General features: G+C 42.8%; 1 protein-coding gene across 9 annotated transcripts in view; it reads left to right on the forward strand.

Moving 5' to 3' along the window:
* The window catches only part of ppargc1a (peroxisome proliferator-activated receptor gamma, coactivator 1 alpha), a 300,416-nt gene that overhangs the window by 246,916 nt on the left and 33,500 nt on the right, over window positions 1-20,000 (forward strand). For 6 of the 9 annotated variants that reach the window (XM_085154758.1, XM_085154759.1, XM_085154762.1 and 3 more), the window contains exon 2: window positions 19,856-20,000. This exon is cut by the window's right edge and continues 35 nt beyond it. In XM_085154758.1, the coding sequence (XP_085010884.1) occupies window positions 19,856-20,000 (145 nt within the window). Of the gene's footprint in view, window positions 1-16,925; window positions 17,202-19,855 lie in introns of those variants that run through there. The other 3 variants (XM_085154766.1, XM_085154767.1, XM_085154761.1) reach the window with 2 other exon arrangements.

A 20,000-nucleotide genomic window follows, 5' to 3' on the forward strand; every position in this document is an offset into this window, starting at 1 on the left:
TTTCTTTGTAAACTACAGATGAGCAAAACATTTGCAAGGAGGGTGTCAGTGCAGCGCCATATACGTTTTTGCAGCTGATTTCACCTTGTGATTGTCACATTCACTTGGCAACCAGTTATGAATACGTTTTTTTTCTAGCAATCTGGTGCTGCAGGGAGTTCCTGACATGTCTCAATGTAGACCTGTGTGACTGACATAATTATTTTAGAAAATGTCCTAAACCTAAATGTCCAAAGTAAAAACAAGAACTGACAGCTGTTATCAGACACGCACTAACATTACAATTTTTTCAGAATTTCCACACAAACGTTCCTCCACAAACACCACTGTGCACAGGACACACACACGGGTAGTTTGGCCAAATTCACTTTGCCTTTGAATCTCATATAATTAGATATTGAAATGGCTCTTCTCAGGTTTGACCAAAAAGGAAGCAGGATTCGTTTATTGCTTCCAGCTCTTATTACTTCTTTTTGTTGCCTTATACAGCTGCAGTAACCAGCAGTGAGTGTTTCCAGCTCATTTATCCACATGAAATGTCACATTATCATTGGGTAGACTTCAGAGAAGCAGGTCAGATACATATGTGTTCTAAAGTGAATATAGATGCTTTATCTGAACAATACATCAGACGTGGCATCTCAAATATAGCCTCTATGGTAAGAAATTTCTGGGTTTATGCACTATATATAACTAGATGTACTGCCAAATCTTGTGCACGTGGTGCAAGCACCACAGTTTCTTCCATCAGTATGGTGAGCATTCCTGATTGAAGCCACGAGCACCATTAATATCATATAAAAAGTGAACCAAGTCTGAATAATAACTTGAACATATCGATGCAACCAGGAATTATATGTATCCCATTTCTGAAAAAGGCTTTAGATCTAAGTTTCATCTTTTTGGAAAACCAAACTGTCCATATGTATATACTTTTAGTACTTTGGGATATTTAAACTAATACCTGCATGATCCACCATGGAAGATGCTGATCTGTCAGCTAAAAGGAAGTAAGACAGTGACTAAATACATGCTGTGAGAGTGTCTATAACATTGGCCACTTACTGTATTATCGTGGTCCCACATTTGATGGCCCACATTTTTACTCAGGAAAGAAAGGGAACTACTAACTAATCATTTTTGAATTAGTGCATGGCAGCAGCAAGAGCAGTCATTAAAATCACACTGCTATTATTCATTAGACAGCACATAGACATCACAGTTTTACTGTTAAACATAATCACGCCCAAGTTTCATTATCCGTGGGAAGTATTTATTATGAAACAATCCTGCAGCGTGCTCTTATCAGTGACTGCAATTTAGTGAATTCATGTTATTGACTCACTAATATTATTCAAGGTCATGAGCCGCCATAAATAAAATCCATAAAAAGGAGCCTTGTAAACAACAGTGGACGAAGTTGACTTTTTATCTTGCACTTGGCGGCACAGTAGTTCTCATACATATAGAAAATGATTTATCCTCCATACCATGTGGCAACCTCCTGATGTGAAATCACATTTTCGCACGGATGTGGTTATATTCTTGGACTGTTTACTCCTCGTGCCTCTGGGGCAGAGAGTAAATTGAGGGTAATTATTATTGGGGTATGGAAATGTGGACGGCCTTACATACCCGAGCGTGCCTCACTTACGAGATGCCTCACAAGAACACAAAGCGAGTAACTGACACTCGTCCACATGGGAGTCGCTCTCCCGCTGACGCTGACTGAAATCTGTAAAGTGTTTAAGTCGTTTCGCTGCAATACTACTTTGTGGATTGTGTCTTTTCATTAGGAATGTGGCCTCATCTATTTATATAACAGTCACTTGAGTCATGGTATGTGCTTGAACAGCCTAACCCTAACGACAATGCTTTGCCAACACTGACCCTGACTGCTCCAGTTTTTTGCCTTTTTTCAGAGTTATTGCCAAAATAATTATTTACTAGTGTTATTTTAAAATTACTCACCTTATTCTTGTAAGCTTTTATCTCAACAATTTTCTGTGACATCCATGTCCAATCAACTATTTGCTCAGCCAGGTAATATTCTCCCATGCTTCTATTTATATATCACTTGCTTAGTGTTTCTTTGAAAATGGAGTCATTTTCTGTGAGTTTTCCATAGTTGGAGTTTTGGATGATACCATTCTACACACCAAACCAAATCTCATACATTTCATATAGGATGTGCTGTTTTTTTAAAGCTTTAGCCTGCACACAGTTGCTGCATATGTGCATGCCACTTTACAACCCACCTCCACTCCAGGTCTTCCTTTCATGCTGTGTCCGGCTTAATCTGTGTCATATGTGTTGTCAGTGACACCCACCCCTCCAGCCACCACCTCCAGCTTTCCATGTGTCCGTGTGAAAGGGCAGGGAGGCCCCAGAGCAGAGCCATGCCACCGAATATAAATGGCTGCAGATGGAAATAGCAGTCTTTGGACTAAAGTGGTCCTTACTGTTTGTTCCCTGCTACTGACTCGACTCTTGTTTCAAATTCTTACAACGCTAAAGAAAACAGCCACTTAAAAGACAGAGAGAAAAAGCAGAGGAAAACAGTTATTGGGAAATATGTCGCATAGGTTGGATAGTCTTAAGCGGCTGGGTTGAAGGCTAATGGGCTTCTTTTTAGGTTCTTGAAGATGTTTCACCTCTCATCTAAAAGGCTTCTTCAGTTCTGCATAGTACACAAAGGTTGGAGACAGCACATGCATTTACTAGTAGGGAAACAAAGTAGTCATTTGATTCTATGTTTTTTCAAATACTGCCTAAATTTTTCTGCAGTATTTCTGACCTCAGTACTGGACACGTGACCAACTATGCATTGTTGTTTGGTCACTAGTGGCTGGCATGTTTTCAAATTTAAGCAAAAACTAAAAGACCTAAAATGTTTCCTATATTTCAGTCTTTTGTGGATGCGCTCTACAGATAAATGGCACAAACCTAAAACATTTATATGTTTGTGCTAGCTTCAAACGTGAGAACAAGGGTGGAAAAAAGAAAAGTTGTTGCTATGGGATGATACAATGTGAGCTATTCTGTCCCTCCCTTTGAGCAAAGTCTTGAAGTCTGCACATGTGATCTCGCCACGTTGTAACCTACTCGGGTTGCAGTTGAAAGCATGCTTTGGCAGCTTGCATCTTAGCACTTCTCCTTGAAGCTATAAGAAGTTCAAGCAGGAGTCGTAATGACGTCATCACAGATGCTATAATCTAATGTCCTCAACCTTACGCAACATTTGCTATACATTGCTTACATACATTGCTGGGGCCATTTAAGTTTCATTGCCTCTACATTTGTGTTATCATAGTGGTAGGTGCTCTCTCTCTTATTAGTATTGTGTCTATCATGATACCCTTCTACCTCATTTTCTATTCTATATTAGGATGACTGATGTCTTGAAATAAGAATTGAAACCACAGAGATGATTATCTTCAACACCGTAGCTAGAACATTAACAGATTTTCTTTCCATTATCAGCCAGGAGCAAGATTAAATCATGTCATCTTCTAGTTCCATATCTGTCTTTGTGCTATGGGCAGCATCCTAGCTGTTCACACATCGAGCGTTGGCTGCGAGAGGAATTTTTCACATTTCTGGCCCATTACGCTCGGCTGGGCCTTGATGAAGCCAAAATTACCTGCTTTAATTGCTGTGTTTTATAGACTGTACATGAGGCTACCCGCGCTAAATACAGCCTGCTTAAATTAATGGGAGCGTTCAGCGTTAGTGCATTTTTAATGAGGAACGGAGGCTGCCAGGATAGTTTTCTATATGATGAGGCACCCACTTTCCCCGTCGTTTGTGACACTGGCACTATGCGTTGTGGCGCCCCAGCACACACCAGCTGGTATCCAGTGTGACGCCAGGAGGAAGCCGGTGCGCCTGGTAAGGTGCGCCCCACCCAGCAGTGACAAGGAAACAAACAAGGCTCTCTCTTTGAGGCCTTTTTTTTTTTCTGCAAGCCAAGCAGCGCCACATAAAACTTTCTGTCTGCAATGTAAATACCCACATTCACAGGCAACCTTTCACACAAATATACATGCATGCACATAGATGGCTTGGTATTTTTCCATGTTCGTACACGAGCGTGCACCTGTTGTCACTGCAAACACACACGCACATGCATACATACAGAGCTTATCAAAGAAAAACAAGAGTTTACGGCGTTATATGTTATAGGATACAGGGTGTAACCCTGATTTACATTTGTATGTGGAGTGCAATGGAGTACGGAGAGTAGAAACGGCAGTCAGCAGAGAAGATAACCCCAAAACATTAACTCTAAATTTATGCCAGGATCCTATTCCCTCTCACTGAATTAATGCTTTAATCTCTTCCTCTTTGTTGCATGTGTACTTGGGCTCAGTGTGTGTTTGTGTGTTGGGAGGTTGGGGGTGGAGGATTATATTTCTCAGCAGCCACTGTTTTTAGTAGTTCTGTTGGAATGAAAGAATTTACCACAGAAGTCCGGCGCCTGAGAAATTGCACCTTTTTCCCATTTCAGTCTTTCCTCTATTCAAAGTCACACCAATAGTCCCCATCAGTTCTGCTGTCTTTGCATTTCCCCTTCCACAAAGAAATAGCTAGTGTTCTTTTAATGGGAGATTACCTTCAAATGCAAGCTTAAAAGATTATGCGCTTTCATATATGTCTTTGAGGTCCATTATTCGATGTCATTTCTTGAACATTCGGTGCTCTCCCTCACTTTTCCCCATCTCTCCTTTTTTGTATTTGTTCCGTGTATCTTTAATTCACTGCTTTATCTATTCAGATAATAGTCACCTGCTCCTAATGTGAAGCAAGACTTTCTTTTTTTCCCCTTTTTTTCCCTCCCACTGGAAAATCTATGTCACATCTGTGACTTAACGTACTGCATCTTTGATCCCTTGGCTCACTCTGCATGCAGTACCACCAACATGTCCACTGACAGACCTTATCCATAATTTATTCCATTCTAAAATGAAAAATCAGACGTATGCCGGGGAATATTCATTTTTCCCATCACCGTCCTGCCACCTGAGTCATCGCTTTATGAATTATTTTGACAATTGGTAATGATGTCCTGTGTTGGTAGGCCATTACAGGAGAGGAACTTAATTCGCCCATTGTTAATTAATTGCTTCATTCTTGGTGGGAGTAATAAAAATGCTATTAAGTAAAATACCTCTATCATTAACCTAACTTTGTTAATATGGGTATCAGTGGGGCTCAATAAACAAAAGCTGTAGAGCCTACTGCTGCATAGGGGTAATTAAAAATTCACTGTCATTAATTATATTGGATGGAAGATTTTCCAATGAGTTTGATTCTAGTTAGCTATTCACGAAGATCTCCATCAGACTCTCAGCAGAAACACTGACTTTTTATCGGTCCTGGGCTTCCTGCTGTTTATCTGCACTGCGTGAGTCTATGCAGGTTTGTGCAAAAGTCTTTAGCATCCCTCATTGTTTTATATTTTACTTCCAAGAAGCCGGACTTTGTTCTGATTTTTAAAGTGGTCTTTTGAAGTTTTTCTTTGAACATTGGCTGCTTTTTTACTCATTTTCAGTCCATTGCTTTCACCCGACCATTTTCAGAGGAATGTTTTTTTGTTTGTTAAGCCACCTAACACTGACCTATGAGTCATTCAAGCATAATAAAGACACCTAACCCAAGAGGTGAAACAGTGTTGTGTCTACACATAACAGACAACTTAGCAAAGAGCCAATTTCAAACTGCATCTTTGAGTGCTTTGTTACTAGCGGTCTGTCACAGAAACACATCGTTTGTTCCAATTTTTTTGTTCAATCTATGAAAACTGCCAAAGATAACATGAGAAAGAAAACATGGCATGTCGCAGAATAGTGTTTAGTAAGCACTTTGAGGAAAGTGGACAAATGGAGGACAGAAGAAGATATAATATATATATTATAAAACTATAGTGGATGGACAGCATCTAAAAGTCTTATCCTAAAGAAACAGGAGGCAGAGGGTGCCAAATTACACAAGAATTGTAACAGAAAATCAGTAGACTTTTCAGTCCAGTTGTACTCTCTCCTGACCTCCTCCAGTCTTGATTTCTTTTCTTCAAATTGGAAGAGAAAAAGGTACAACAGTGAGTGTCTACAGCCATCTGTAAAACAAGTTGGAGGCTATTCATAGTTTGAGGCTCAATTTCTGCCAGTGGTGTTGAGTTATAAATGTCAGATTTGGATCCAACATGCAATATTGTGTGCAAAGCATCTGATTAGAAACTGCCTCATTTTTCAGCTCGACAAACAGGCTGCCAGTGCAGTAAAAGCACACCTGGATAGAAAACAAACAGTGAAGAAACATCATGGATTGGCCTCCCCAGAGTTCGGACCTAAAAACTATTGAAGCAGTGTGAGATCATCTTGACAGAGAACAGAACAAAAGGCAGCCAACATTGCCAACATTTTTCAAGAAGTCTGGAGAACTACTCCGAAATTCTAACTAAAGAAATTACAAGAAATCTTGCCTAGGGGAGTTCATATAATCTTCATATAATTTTAAGAAGCCAGTACAGTATAATCTTGTACCACTGTTTACAAGATTATATTTTATCAGACGAGGTCCCTCATTTGGACAGGGACTGTGTACTACAACAAAAGCCTGCTCGGATGTAATTTGCCAGTAGTCCTTGGACTATAATGGTCTACAAAGTGCACGTGGCAAAAATCTCGCCACCTGCCTATAAAGTCCGTACAAACTCATGTAAAGATATCTGTTTATAGGGATTAATAATTAGATAGTCTGATAGAGCTTACATGTGCTGCTATTGTTGGTGCTTATTGTGCCTTAATGCTCCATAAGACACGACTTGTTTGAAGGTTTTACCAGATGAAAGACTGGAATTATGCAAACTGCAATAAAATGTGTTTGGTCAAGAGACCATAAAGTAATTCTCAGGTTAAATATCTGCCATGTTGACCTGTATAAACAGACATGTTTGCACTGTAGATAAAACCTTGTGATAGCTGTAACATCTTTCGGAATTTAGTGGAAGTTTTTGGGAAATGGGTAATTTTTCCTAAGAAGCACAACACAGAGAAGGTAGCCCATAGAAGAATGCCATGAAAGAGGTAGTAGGACTTTTAGTTGTAGTGCGTCACTGGTTCACAGTTAATAGGATCTCAGTGGAAAACGTTGACTCAACATCAGTAAATTCCACAGGTAACATTAATCAGCAACTGTGCTTCTGGGAAGTAAAAGCACAGTTTTAGTAAAGGCGTAGTAAGGAAATAAGTGTTATTGCACTCAAAGCAAATCATTTTTTCTCAGTTCACTGCAAACGTACCAGAAAGAAACGAGTGAATTGCCAGAGGAACTCCTGCATTGCATCAGTAAATTGAGATGTGGCCATCGTTGTCAGTGAAGATATTAGCTTAAGAGATTTTTTTCCCCCTTCCATTTGTTTGTTCTCGAGACAGCTCTGACAGCATGACTTCACTTGCACCAGGAACAGGCCTCGAGATTAACATCGAGATTAACATTGCCATCTTAATGCATCTCAAGCTCATCGTTTTGTTTCTTCTCACTATCCCCCCGTCCCTTTTTTTCCCCTCCCTGCTTTCTTTTTCCTCCTCCTTTTTCATCCCTGTCTCCATCTTGTCACATTTCTGAAAAACTGGCAACAAAGGCGTGAAATTGATGTGATGAAAAACAACTGGGATATCTCTATGAGCCATTTGCTTTGCTGTTATGGCCACCCTCTCTCCCCTCAGCGTGGCTCTAGGCTTTCTGTTGCGATTGAGGGCATACTGCAAATTAGCCAGCAGCTATCTGAGGTTACCAGCCAAATGCATGGCTGACCTCGCTCCCTGCCAAGCATAGCCCTCCTACCAGCTTTATGCCCAAACTTTGTTTCACTGATGCTGGGCTTTCATTGCCCACTTGTATTTATTTATTTATTTATTTATTTATTTATTTGTTTGTTTGTTTATTTATTTATTTATTCTTTTGCCGTGTTCAAAATTGCGTTACAGACACATATGAGCCGCAGTATTTATTTACTTTGGCACACCTTTAATAATCCAGGAGCAATTGAATTTAAAGAGAGGATGCGGTGAAAGTTTAGAATACCTAATGTTACTTATGTTAATATAATTCAAAATTGCATTTGCACTGACAAATGGCTGCAGATACTCCAAGTAAGAATAGGATAATAATAAACAGGGATTAATCTTTGTTGTGTTTCATGGAGCTTAGATTGAGTATTATGCTAAAGCCTGCTGGTTATCATATATATATATATATATATATGGCTTCTCTTACAACCAGTAAAACATAAGGTATATGAGAATTTAAAAAAAAAAAAACTCCCCTCGGTTATGTTCATCCCGACGCCTCCCTCGTGAGCCATGAAATCGGGCTCCGACTTTATCCCAGAGCCTCACGTTTACAAGGAGAGATAAGGGCATTTCAGACCTATTGTTGCAGCCGGCATGACCCTAAACATAAAAGGCCATCTCGGCCATCTACCATTGTGTGCAGCTACAGTATATATTGAGCTGCATAAACCCATCCTTTTGTGTGAAGTGAAAAGAGAAGGGGCCTCTTAATTAAGCTGCCGAGAACGTAAGTGACTTCCTACGTGCATAAATGAATTCTCAAGGAAGTAACTGTGTCATCCTGGATGTGGATAAATGAATAAGTTGCTGAATGCAAGCGGCAGTAAGTGGGTTAGCATGTAAATAAATGAATAAGTTAGCAAATTAGAGTTTAAGTGTGTTAGCATGTAAATAAATGAATAAGCAAGTGAATTACAATGCGAGGGAGCTCGCAGGCTTGAATAAAGATGTTAAGGAAGCGAGTGTCAGCACTGCAAAGGAAGTTATCTCTCTCTTCAGAAAAGCCTTTGAGGACACAGTTGTTCCAAGCACGGCTTGTTGCAGGGCGGCGAGACGGCTACATCTGGCCCGCGCGCGTCATATTTTCTCATGTAAGGATGACATGCCAATTACTCCTTAATTACACGCGTCATCTGGACCAAAGTGCCCAATGCCAGTGCTGATTAATCCTGTTTATTGTGGCACTGATGACAGTCCCGGTGGACACAGACGACCACAAAAGCACACAACGAGGGATTATGAAATGCATCGGGAGAGGAGGCTGCAGGGACAGGGAAGCCAGGGCAAGGGTTGGCTGACTGAGCAGCTGCCTGACACTTCCCCAACGCTGTAAATTTCAACCACTGATAATCAGATATACTGAAAATAAGTGATGAAAATCGCTTTTATTTTCCAGACAGTGGAAACAGCTCGGGGCATAACGACGTCTGAGTGGAAAAACCGAGGAACGCTTTGGTTGCCAAAAACACTGAGGTTGCTTACTCACGAGGAAAAAGCCAGCATTATTGCTCAGCCCGGGCCCTGCAATGTGCTTACACACGCTTTCGTGCTGATGGACGGCTGCCAAGTCATTTGAATATCATGTCCAGTTAAAATCACGATTTTACACACATCAAAACCAATTACTTTCTGTCGTCTTCAAATCCGCATCTCATTATCTCTTAGCTGTTGTTGCTAACGAGAGAGAGCGGGAGAGTGGGGGGGGGAGTATTTTTGCAACTCAGTTTTACTTCCAAAAATGTGACAGTCGCGAGGGGGCAACGAGGTCATGCTGGTGGCAGCGGGGGCCCGTGTGCGTATATCTGTGTGTGAAAATCTAGACCTTCCCATAACGAACATGTAGGACATGTGAGGCAGATACACGTCGTAAGCAGAAAGATATCAGACCGTGACTGGAATATGCGCGGGATGGGAGTGTAGTAACCACTAGATTTAACCCTGAGATACTGGGTGTGGACAGGCTGGCACTGGGAAATCAAGCAGGGGATCGTGAGGTGGCTTATCTTTTAGATGAGAGATGGAACAGCTTCGGAGAGCGCGGGGAGACGGTCGTCGGCCTCCCATCGCTCTGACCCTTTGTCAGGCCGATACTTCCTGTCCCCCCCAATCACGCCTTCCTGTACTTAGGCTTCCATCTTCCTTCCCTTCCTTCCATATCTGCCTCTAATTCATGCTCGTCTTTGTCCAACGCTTTCTATCACTCACAGCAGCTCCCTCTTGCTTTTGTTACTCCCTGTCACACTCTCTTTCAGCGTTAGCTCCATCTCCATCCATCTGCTCCTTTTGTCTCTTTGCTCTTTTTCACTAGGATGCCTTGGCAAAAAATGGGTATTGACTGTGTCTTCTCTTTCCTCTCATCCCTGCTCTTTTTTTATCATTATTATTATTATTTTATTTCATTTTGTTTTTTAATGTCACTGTGTACTCCAGCACTACAAGCTCCTTTTAGGAGGTGATGTGAAGACTAGTAGAAATGCACCCTGTAAGGGGAAAAAAAGGTGATGATACAATCAGTTTTATTGTGCTGTAAGGATTTTTTTCAGGCTTGTGGTTATACACCCGGTATGCAGCAGGCTGTATGAAAGAATTGCAATTCGCATGCATTTTTCCCTCTCTCTCTCTCCCCCCCCCCCCTCTCATATTCCCCCCTTTTCCTTCTCTTTTCATTGCTCAAGATAATTAGGCTGCAGTCTTGACTCAGGGGTGTAACGTTTCTGCTCACGTTTCTGTGATACAAGAGTGAGTTGAAGCACAAAAAACCCCGGCTGTGCTGTTCCAGAAATTTCTACCTGTGCGCCACTAAACACGCCCCCCTCCCACCTTTTCCCCTGATGCTGTTTTAATGTGGAGTTCCACAAGGCGCAGCGCACTTTAGCTGACCTAATTCTTCCTTGGCACTCTTCCAGTGTTAAGAGTTCATAAGGACTGCGCTGTCAAGGCAATGAGCCCTGCCTCTCTATTATTTTAGAATTCAAGCAACATCTGTTGTGCTGTGCCCCCCACCCCCCCAGACTCGTGAGTCACTGGAGATCTTTTTGCAGTTTGCAGAAGAAAAAAAAATGCACCTAAATTTGCCCGCAGCCCAGTGATGAGACCCCATGAACATATTTTCACTTTGTTAAACACGATCCAACGAGCAGAAAACTTGCACTCCTGTTCTTCTGTTGCCTGTATGAAACCTAGATTACTGTGCCGCACAGATCCGTTTTTACAGGCCACGGCTTTTTGGCTCACCAGCTTAAACTTTGCATTAAACTTCAAAAACTGCCTTAGCGGATAAACAGCATGACAAGCACTATTTTCACATGCCCTTTCAGTAGAAGAAAAAATAATAAAATTTATATGTATATATATATATTTGACTGCGAAACAAGTGCATCTCATTTCCTCTAGTTACATCTTTGGGCATGTGGCATCTGTTTGGATTTTACAGCAATTTCAATGTTTCGGGGTATGAAGCATTTTAAGCACAGGGAGTGTGCGCGCGCTCGCAACCCAAACCCTCATGGTCCATAAATTTTAATATTCCTTGTGAGTACTATACCCAAGCAAAACACAAAGTGCCTCACAAGTCCCTACACAGAGCGCTAGTTCTCCACCAAGATGCATTTCACACCAGGCCCGTGCTTGCAGTTACCCTCTCTCTCTCTCTCTCTCTCTCTGCTGCCACTTTCTACATGCATCTTGCATGACTCACAAGCACAACAACAGCACCACAACACGCGGCTTCGGAGGGAGTCTACAACTCACTTTGCCATGTGACCGTGATATTATTTGAGCATAGTGGTGGGAGGGGGGCTGGTGATGGTGGTGGTGGTGGAGGATCGGCCGCTGCTGCTTATTCTCCACCTCCTCCTCCCCCCTCCCCCCCCCCCCCCCAAAAAAAAAAAAAAAAAAAAAAAAAAAAAAAAACAGAGCTGGAGTAAGGAAAAGGGGGAGGGTGGTCCTGCGCTGCGCCCCAGGCTCCTTTTTTGTGTTTACCAGTCCCTGCGTGGGACTGATGCTATTTTCAATTCCAAGTCTCAGCCATGTCTAACTGGCCCTAGCCTCTTGATGCCATTTGCCTTAATAATATGGGCTGGATGCTCCGTGGGGAAAGTAGCCGCCATCCTGAGAGTGGCTAAATGACACAGTGGAGTTCATTGATGGAAAGGATTACATGCTTGCACGCAGGGCGGCGAGGCAACGGGTCCTCTGAAGGGCACTACAAAGAGAGGCGAATCTTCACAGGGGGAGAACACACTAGCTTACTGTATGTCAAAGGGGGCGAGCGTCGGCATAATTTGTAGCGTCACACTGTTTATCTCACTTATAATGCATGAGTTGGCAGCCTATGGAGCCTGAGCAGATGTGTGGACATGCACTGCAGTGCTGAGAGGTAAAAGATGAAAACTGTTTTTAAAAAGTTGCCATGCATTTAAAAGTCTAACCCATTTGTATTTTGTCTTTTTTCTTTCTGATTTAGCAAAGCCTACTTGAACGCAGCCCAGTGTATTAATTCGACACCATATCAGAAGCCCATGCATGCACTGTGTATCCATTACATTTCCTGTAGCCAGTTCTGTATGGCATTACATCCTATGTTATTGTAGAGCATTTGACTGTTGCGAAATGTGACCACTTCCTCCTCTGTCCCCTAATAAGGAGAAAACAATATGACTCATCCAGTGGAAAAACGACCCCGTGCACCGAAGATCCGAAAGCACATCCACCGGCAGCGCGCCATGCCAAGCATAAGCTGTCTTATTATAGGCCTGAGTGGCACATGAATAGATGCAGCACTCTGCTTTACCTCTGCCCTCAATTAATTCATATGAATCCAGCCACCATGTATTAAAATGGCCAGATGCTAGGATGGATTCAGTTGGGAACAATGACATGCAACAAAGTGATATGAATCACGCCCCCCCCCCCCCCCCCCCCCACACACACACCCATGGTGTGCAGCAGCACACTCTCAAAGGGCCAGTGACACAATTTAGAGATAACGCAAAACAAGACACGGCCACTTAAAGTTTAAATCACAGCTGACGCGGATTTAAACAGGATGCGTTCGGAGTCGACTCGTGATCTTAATTTCACCCGCGGAACCCGTCCATGTAAATTCTGCTCTTAAATAGAAATATTAATATCTAAGACCAGAAATGCAAATAGGCGGCTCTGTTCCACGAGTCAGGCGATGTTGAATATTCAAACAAAGATAATTATCTGTGGATTAGACCCATTTTGGCTTTGATGACTTCTCTTGTCAACTGACGTTTCACTGAATTCCTCTAATCCTTTGTTAAAAACCCCGTAGTTTGCCTCCTTGTGAAAGCACGTATGTTTCTCATTTAACAGATCACATTGCTTGATTTTTTTAGAGACTGGATCAGCGGTCGCTTTTCTTTCTTTCTTTACGGTCCATCTTGAAGCAGGTTAACGCTCAGCGGTTTGCTATATTCAAGCCGTTAGCAGCGTTTTTTTAGACATGCTATGCATCAAATAGGTGCTGGCAACTTTTCACACTCCATCTTGTAGATTTGGGCCTCTTGCGAGGTGATATCTATAAGAGCAGCTAAACGCAAGGGTGGTGAGAAAGCGAAGACCCCCGGGCCATTCGCGGGAGCAGAATGATTGAACACGTCGTGATGTTGGTCCCGTAGCTCGCAGTGCTTTGGCCTGACTTTGTCCTCTGACGTGGGCTACTAAACATCACCTATTTCTCATTCTGCACAAGCCTGCGTCAGTCTCCCCCCGTACTTAGCCATTCATTATCAGCTCTCTGCAACTGAAACAAAAGCTGTGGCATTTCAAAGATTACCTGTACTTCAGTAGGGCTGTAGAGCCCCGTTCCCCCCCCCCCACCACCACCACCACCTCTACCACCTCTTTTGAAATGACTCCTATATCTACAAACATCTCCACCACTGCATACATAAACAGCCAGCCTACAGCAAGAAAGTGTTCGCAGAAAAAACAACAACAACAAAAAATGAATCAAAGGCCATTCAAGAAAGAAAATCATAGTACATCTATATTTAGCTTCTGTAGTCTTAATTGGCATGAAGAGTACAATCAGATAAGCCATTTGACTGTGACTCACATGCTGCTTCAGGAGAGGGAGAAATATCATTTACCGGCTTCGGTCTCTTACCAAGGTTTGTTTTTCGTTTTTTTTTTAGTAAACCATGAACCTTAAAGTGTCTATCCGACCGGTATCTCCTGTCATTGCACTAACAGACATTTGTTAGACACACACAAACAGCGTCGAGCCACTTCATCTGCACGTTTTTTTCTCTTTGATCACAGAAGGACTTAAGTCCAGGTCGTTGAGCGTTTTATCCGTGCCGCACTCAAAAAGCCGCCTACCTTTACTCTTCATGTCACTCCCATGTTGCCCCTATATTTCTAACTGTGTAGCGCTGGTCCATCTGGGCTCTGTGAGGTCACTGCACACGCCACCTGCTCCGATCAGGTTTTGCCTTGGCTCCTGGTTGGCAGCTCTGGGCACGCGTGGAGAGGCAGATGTATAGATTTAGTGGTACACATGCCCTCACATGCCTATTAAGCGTACCATACACACACTCATATGGTATGCACACACGCACGCACGCTGAGCATACACTGGTTTTCCTTGAACATAATCGGTGCAGTTTACAATTTGCATTTCCAGCTTTGTGTGCAATTTTGTGTTTAATGAGATTTATTGTATGTGGATCGCTAATATTGGGAGGCAGCTGCTCCTTGCATGCAGGTTGGCTTAACAGACTTACAACGCGCGCACACACACAAACACATGCACACGCAATCGGATAGGGGATGAAATATCCTGTCGAGCGAGTTTCTTATTGCAGAAATGTATTGTCAGAATTGAAGTTATTTCCCGAGAATAATATCCAAACAAGAAAATGCTTACATCTTAACAAGCGCTATTTGTTTACAGTCTAATGCAATAGTGTGGGTTTGTAATAGCATATTTCATTAAAACGCTGAGAAAATTCCCGACTGACGCTTAACTCCTGATGGCTTCAGTGCAGAACTGAGCTGTAATGGATGATGAAAGGGAGACAATAACATTTAGCACACAGTGAATTACTCCTGCTGAATTCCTGTCAGTGCTCCAACAGAAAAACCACTCTGTTTGAAATGTCCACAAAGCTTTTGTTTTTATTTTACCGAGGCACTGTTGCCTATACACCTCTTGTTTACACTGTATACATGGTTAATACTGCCACCTGTCCTTTTCTTCATTGCCTCCAAATGGACAAAGAATTACTTTCCAAAAGGCAGAATTACCTTCTTTGTATTATATATTATATGACAAAAAAAACAAAGCCATTTTTTCTATTTTTCTCTCTTTTTGTTTACAGTCATGAAAGAACAAACCTATATTAGAATGTAAAAGGAAGGATTTCAAAGGATTTAACCCCCATATTTACAGATAATAATGCAAAGTAATGCTTGTGATTGTTGAATTGAATACTCTGTTTGGATTTGATGACATCACCACTTTCACAGCTGCCTGACCCGGTTGAAGATCTCACAGCTAATTAGGTTAATTGGTCAGTAATATGATTAGGTGTACAAAGAGCATGGCAGTGAGTCTTTAAGTAAACACTGCAGTGTTGATCTGTGAATATCAGCCGCTGTGCATTTTCACACCACATGCTGCTGAACCTCTGCACAGTATTGTTGCATTTTCTTTCTTACTATTTATGTTTATTTTTATACCTTTAGCTTTATCTTTTGAACACATGTAGAACTGCAAACCATGTATGACTGCACTGCATGATAAATGTTTGGTAATGACAATAAAGTCTAGTCTATTCTACGAAGTAAAGACGGGAACAGTTTATCACTCTGCACAACCAAAGAGTGCAGCAATTTCAGAACATTTTCAGTAATTCAAACATTTAAACATTCTAATATCATTATTATTATCCCCTAATTATAATTCCATTATTGGATTTAGCTGGCAAGACCCAAAGCCAATTTTTTTTATGGCTGCGTTGCTGCATGAAGTCGAGAAAAACCTCTGAGAATCACTGTCAGTGAAGAAAGAAAAGAAAAGAAACACATAAACAAGGTTGAAAGGATAACACGCGCAACAGCCTCATTTAAAAATGTACTCTGAGGGAGTGAGGATATCATCCTGCGGTATGATGGTTCAGGATTAGAGGTTCTTTCTGAAAATCACCGACACTGCATCCTCCAACCCGAAATCCTGCAGCTTTGTTATATTGATGTAGGTGTGCATGAGCATGAACATCTGCGAGGGCACCATTAACGCTGAACAGTCTCTGCAGGATTCGGATCAGCATGTGCTGCCGACTAGATGACATATATTTTAGGCTGAGACTGGCTTATTTCAGTAAGACGGTGCCAAACCACATTCTGCGCATATCACAGCAGCATGTCTGCAGGGGGAAAAAAGAGAGCCGGGGGCATGGGGAGGGGTTGTAAAACGGGAACAGATCAGGCTGAGAAAGTACTTTAAATGAACAATCGTTTCATGCAGCAGAAAATGCAATATGTTCTTTGCTTATTGTGGAGAAAAAATTATTATAATTACAAAGCTGAAACTTAATATGACAGATTGCACTGGTGCTTAAACTCATTAAATTGTGCTTTACAGTGCTGGTGAGACATCATTTGACTTGTGCTTTCTCCATTATATGGTCTCCAAGTTTTCCTGGAATCAGTGATACAGTTACTATTAAGTTGCTGCAGAAGGATTGTAATATCAATATGCCTTGCACATTTGCAAACAAACTAAGATCACGAGGCTGAGACACAAGTCACATCCAGAATCTTACTGATTTCTTTCTAGTTAATCTTCCAGTAAAGCAAGTAAATTGAATTAAGGACTGCTCTTTTTAGTCTGTGCAAATCCCACGAAACACCCTTCTTAACCTATTTTCATATTGCCCCCCACCCCCACACCCCCGCCCCACTCCCGGCATATGGATAGATGGGTTTTGAGTTTGGCATTTTTTGCAGTGCACGGAAAGGATTTTACTATGTGCGCAGCCAGACCCCGCCTGCTCAGCGCGCGTCACTGGCGAGTAGTGTGTGGACGCGGAGTCACTCCCCTGCCTACTTTTAATAGCTTTGTCATGTGATGGAAAGCAGTTGTAAGACAGGTGCCCTCGGTTCATTCTCGGCGAGGGGCAGCAGTTGCCTGTGTGAGAGCGAGTGGGAAGCGTGTGTGGATTTCCTTTTTTTTTTTACTTGGTTTCTTCCCCCCCCCCCCTTTTTTTTTTTCTTTTTTTTTTTCTTTTTGTTTAATTTTTCGGAGCGTCATTCAGTGGCTGGATGGCGTGGGACAGGTGTAACCAGGACTCGGTGTGGAGAGAATTAGAGGTGAGCGCATCAAATAAAATCCGGCTTCTTTCATCTCACTAGCCCTCTGGACTTTTTTTTCTCCCCTCTGGAACGATGGACAACACTGGCACGATGATCTCCACATAAGTCTGCACTCTCTCACTCTCTCCCTCTCTCTCTCCTCCTCCTCCTCCTCTTCCTCCTCCTCTGTTGCCGGTGCTGTTCGTGGCTTAGTGCGCGTCTGGACACGGTTGAGGATGCGAGGGATATACGACACGGGAATATATGACAAGTGGAGGGAATGTGCGGAATCTCCCTTTTCAGCCCAGTTAAAGATGTAGTTGTTGTAACGCGTGCACGGGCTCGGGACCATTGCTCTCCACGTAGGATCCCTGTTTAGTCGGAGCAAGTGCTTGCAAGCTGGCGGATACCTTTCCAACCGCGGACTGTACGCGCTCCGGTGCCGAGAAGGTTTTCGTGCCGAAATGACTGAAATGTCTCAAAGTCAGGTATTTCGCTGACGCATGAAATCCAAAGACGAAAAATAATCCCTTTGATGTGCTGTGTCCAGATAGCCAGGTGATTTTTTTTTTTTTCAAAGGCAAGTGCAAAGGTTGTCCACACTGACGCACCGGGTATCTGGCATTGCGCAGGAGCATGTTAATATTAACGGTACCGGTACCACGTCTGTGTGCCAACATTCCTGCCGGAGGAATGCTGCCCTGGCTGGACGGCAACATCGCGTCCAGCTAGAGTATATCATTCCGTGTTCTTGCGAATTTATTTACAACATTCTGCTGATTTTAAACGCTTCATCCAAGTCATTAGCTCACTGTCGCTCCTGTCTTTTTTATGCAGCTTACTTTACCTGGTTAAAGCGCATGCAGACAATAACGCACATCAAAAGGATACTTATTCGTCCCCCCCTTTTTTACCCCTTAATCTTCCGAGTCCACCCAGCTTGTTATACAGAGGTACTTGTCTGCGTTCATTATCTCAGTGATGCCTCGGAGAGGGTTTTTCACAGTAACTACATGACTGCAATCCGGCTGCACGGCTGCGATTTTGTGGTCTGCGTGATCAGATTATGAGAAAGAAATCAGCTCTTATCTAATTAAAATGCGGCTCTGTGTGTACGTGTGTGTATATCTGTATATGGACGTGTGTGTGTGTTTTGCAGACCGATTTCGAGATTGTATGTTATTCGGACACCCTCCTTTGCACTTACTTCCAGGTACGCTCCAGGAGAGCATCGTTTTTCTCTTTTCTTTTCTTTTTTTTAGACTGCGATTTTAGTTTCCACTCTCAACCCTACCAATGTGCGCGTCCTCCTTCAGCCGATCGATGCTGTTAAAAAATGTATGCACGTATTAAAGCCCTGCTATTTAACTGTCAATGAGCGCCGCGCTCCTTACTTTAATAATCTCTCTAGCAGGTGCTTTTATGCGCGGTGCGTGCGTAAATCACCGGAGCGCTGTGGTGCACCCTGACTGTCTGTCTGGCGGCGCTATTTCATTAGTTCGCTAAGAAATCCATAAGATAATTGAGCACAGGGACGTCCATCCTCTGAATATCCTAACGGCTTTATTGCCATTTCTTCATTCCGTGTCTTGTCTGACTGGATCATCTGGGGGTGGGGGGAAACCTAAGACGCAGTGAATCTGTCCTCCTCTTCGCAGTCGCAACATAACGGATTTGTCTCATCACGGTCTTAAGTCATCGTGTATTCGTGTTGGTGCGTTTCCGAGGACAGATGAACTGTGACACCGGTGTCTGGGCGGTTTTTCCTTCTTGGCACAGCATCCGTCTCTCAGCTTTGCCCTGAGCCGAACCCGACTCTCACCCCTCCTCAGGCTCCGGGCCAAACACATCCGGGCTTCTCGTGTCGTTCTTAAGGCCGGCGTTAATACATAAACAGACGCGTTGTCAAGGAGTGTGTGTAGACTACAGTGTGAAGCTGTTTTCACAGGCTGGGTTCAGCATTTGCATAGTCAAAAGTGTAAACATGCAAACATCCCCCGCTCTGGGGGATTTTATTTTTTTAATTTTAATTTTTCCTTTTTAATGACCACTGATTCTCTGGTTCATAGTTTGCCCCAGAAGAAGCAGACTTTTGCTTGTTCAGCTGCTGGTTCAGGGGGGGAAACAAACTCACACACCCCCACATCTGATGATTTGTGTGTGGCGGAAGCTGTAACATCTTCTGCATACAGGACACACTGGATAGATTACATAAAAGTGGCTGGTGAATAACAAAATGTCAACAGGCAGCATTTAGTAGCGGGGAGGCCGTTACCAGTGGCAGTGTAAGCAGCACACTGGGAGGCTGAAGAGAAGCTGAGTGGAAACAGGTTGCGGGGCTTGCAAAAACGAGCCCGTCGAAAAAGCTGTTCCGTTACTTATCGATGGAGCGACAGTGAGAGAAGTCATGAATTCCAGCTACTGAAAGTGGCAGATCAGCAGAGGCATCCAGAATGATCAAATGAGGGAATTAGAACATGAATTGTCACTAAGACGAGAAGCTCGGGCTCATAATACAAATGTATGAGTTCCCCTTGTCATGCCCAGATTACCAGTCCCTCTATTATTTTGCGGGATGGCTCAGATAATTCATTTTCTGATTTGCACATGAAAGATCTGTCATTTCTGTCTAACCATCCATGATGTTTTTCTTTTTTTAATCTTTTCTCCAGTGTGCTGCCTTGGTTGGTGAAGACCAGCCCCTCTGCCCAGACTTACCTGAACTTGACCTCTCAGAGCTGGATGTCAGTGACTTAGACGCAGACAGTTTCCTCGGCGGCCTCAAATGGTACAGTGACCAATCAGAGATCATTTCTG

The sequence above is a fragment of the Neolamprologus multifasciatus genome, chromosome 3 (genome assembly GCF_963576455.1).
Source record: "Neolamprologus multifasciatus chromosome 3, fNeoMul1.2, whole genome shotgun sequence".
Taxonomy (NCBI): domain Eukaryota; kingdom Metazoa; phylum Chordata; class Actinopteri; order Cichliformes; family Cichlidae; genus Neolamprologus; species Neolamprologus multifasciatus.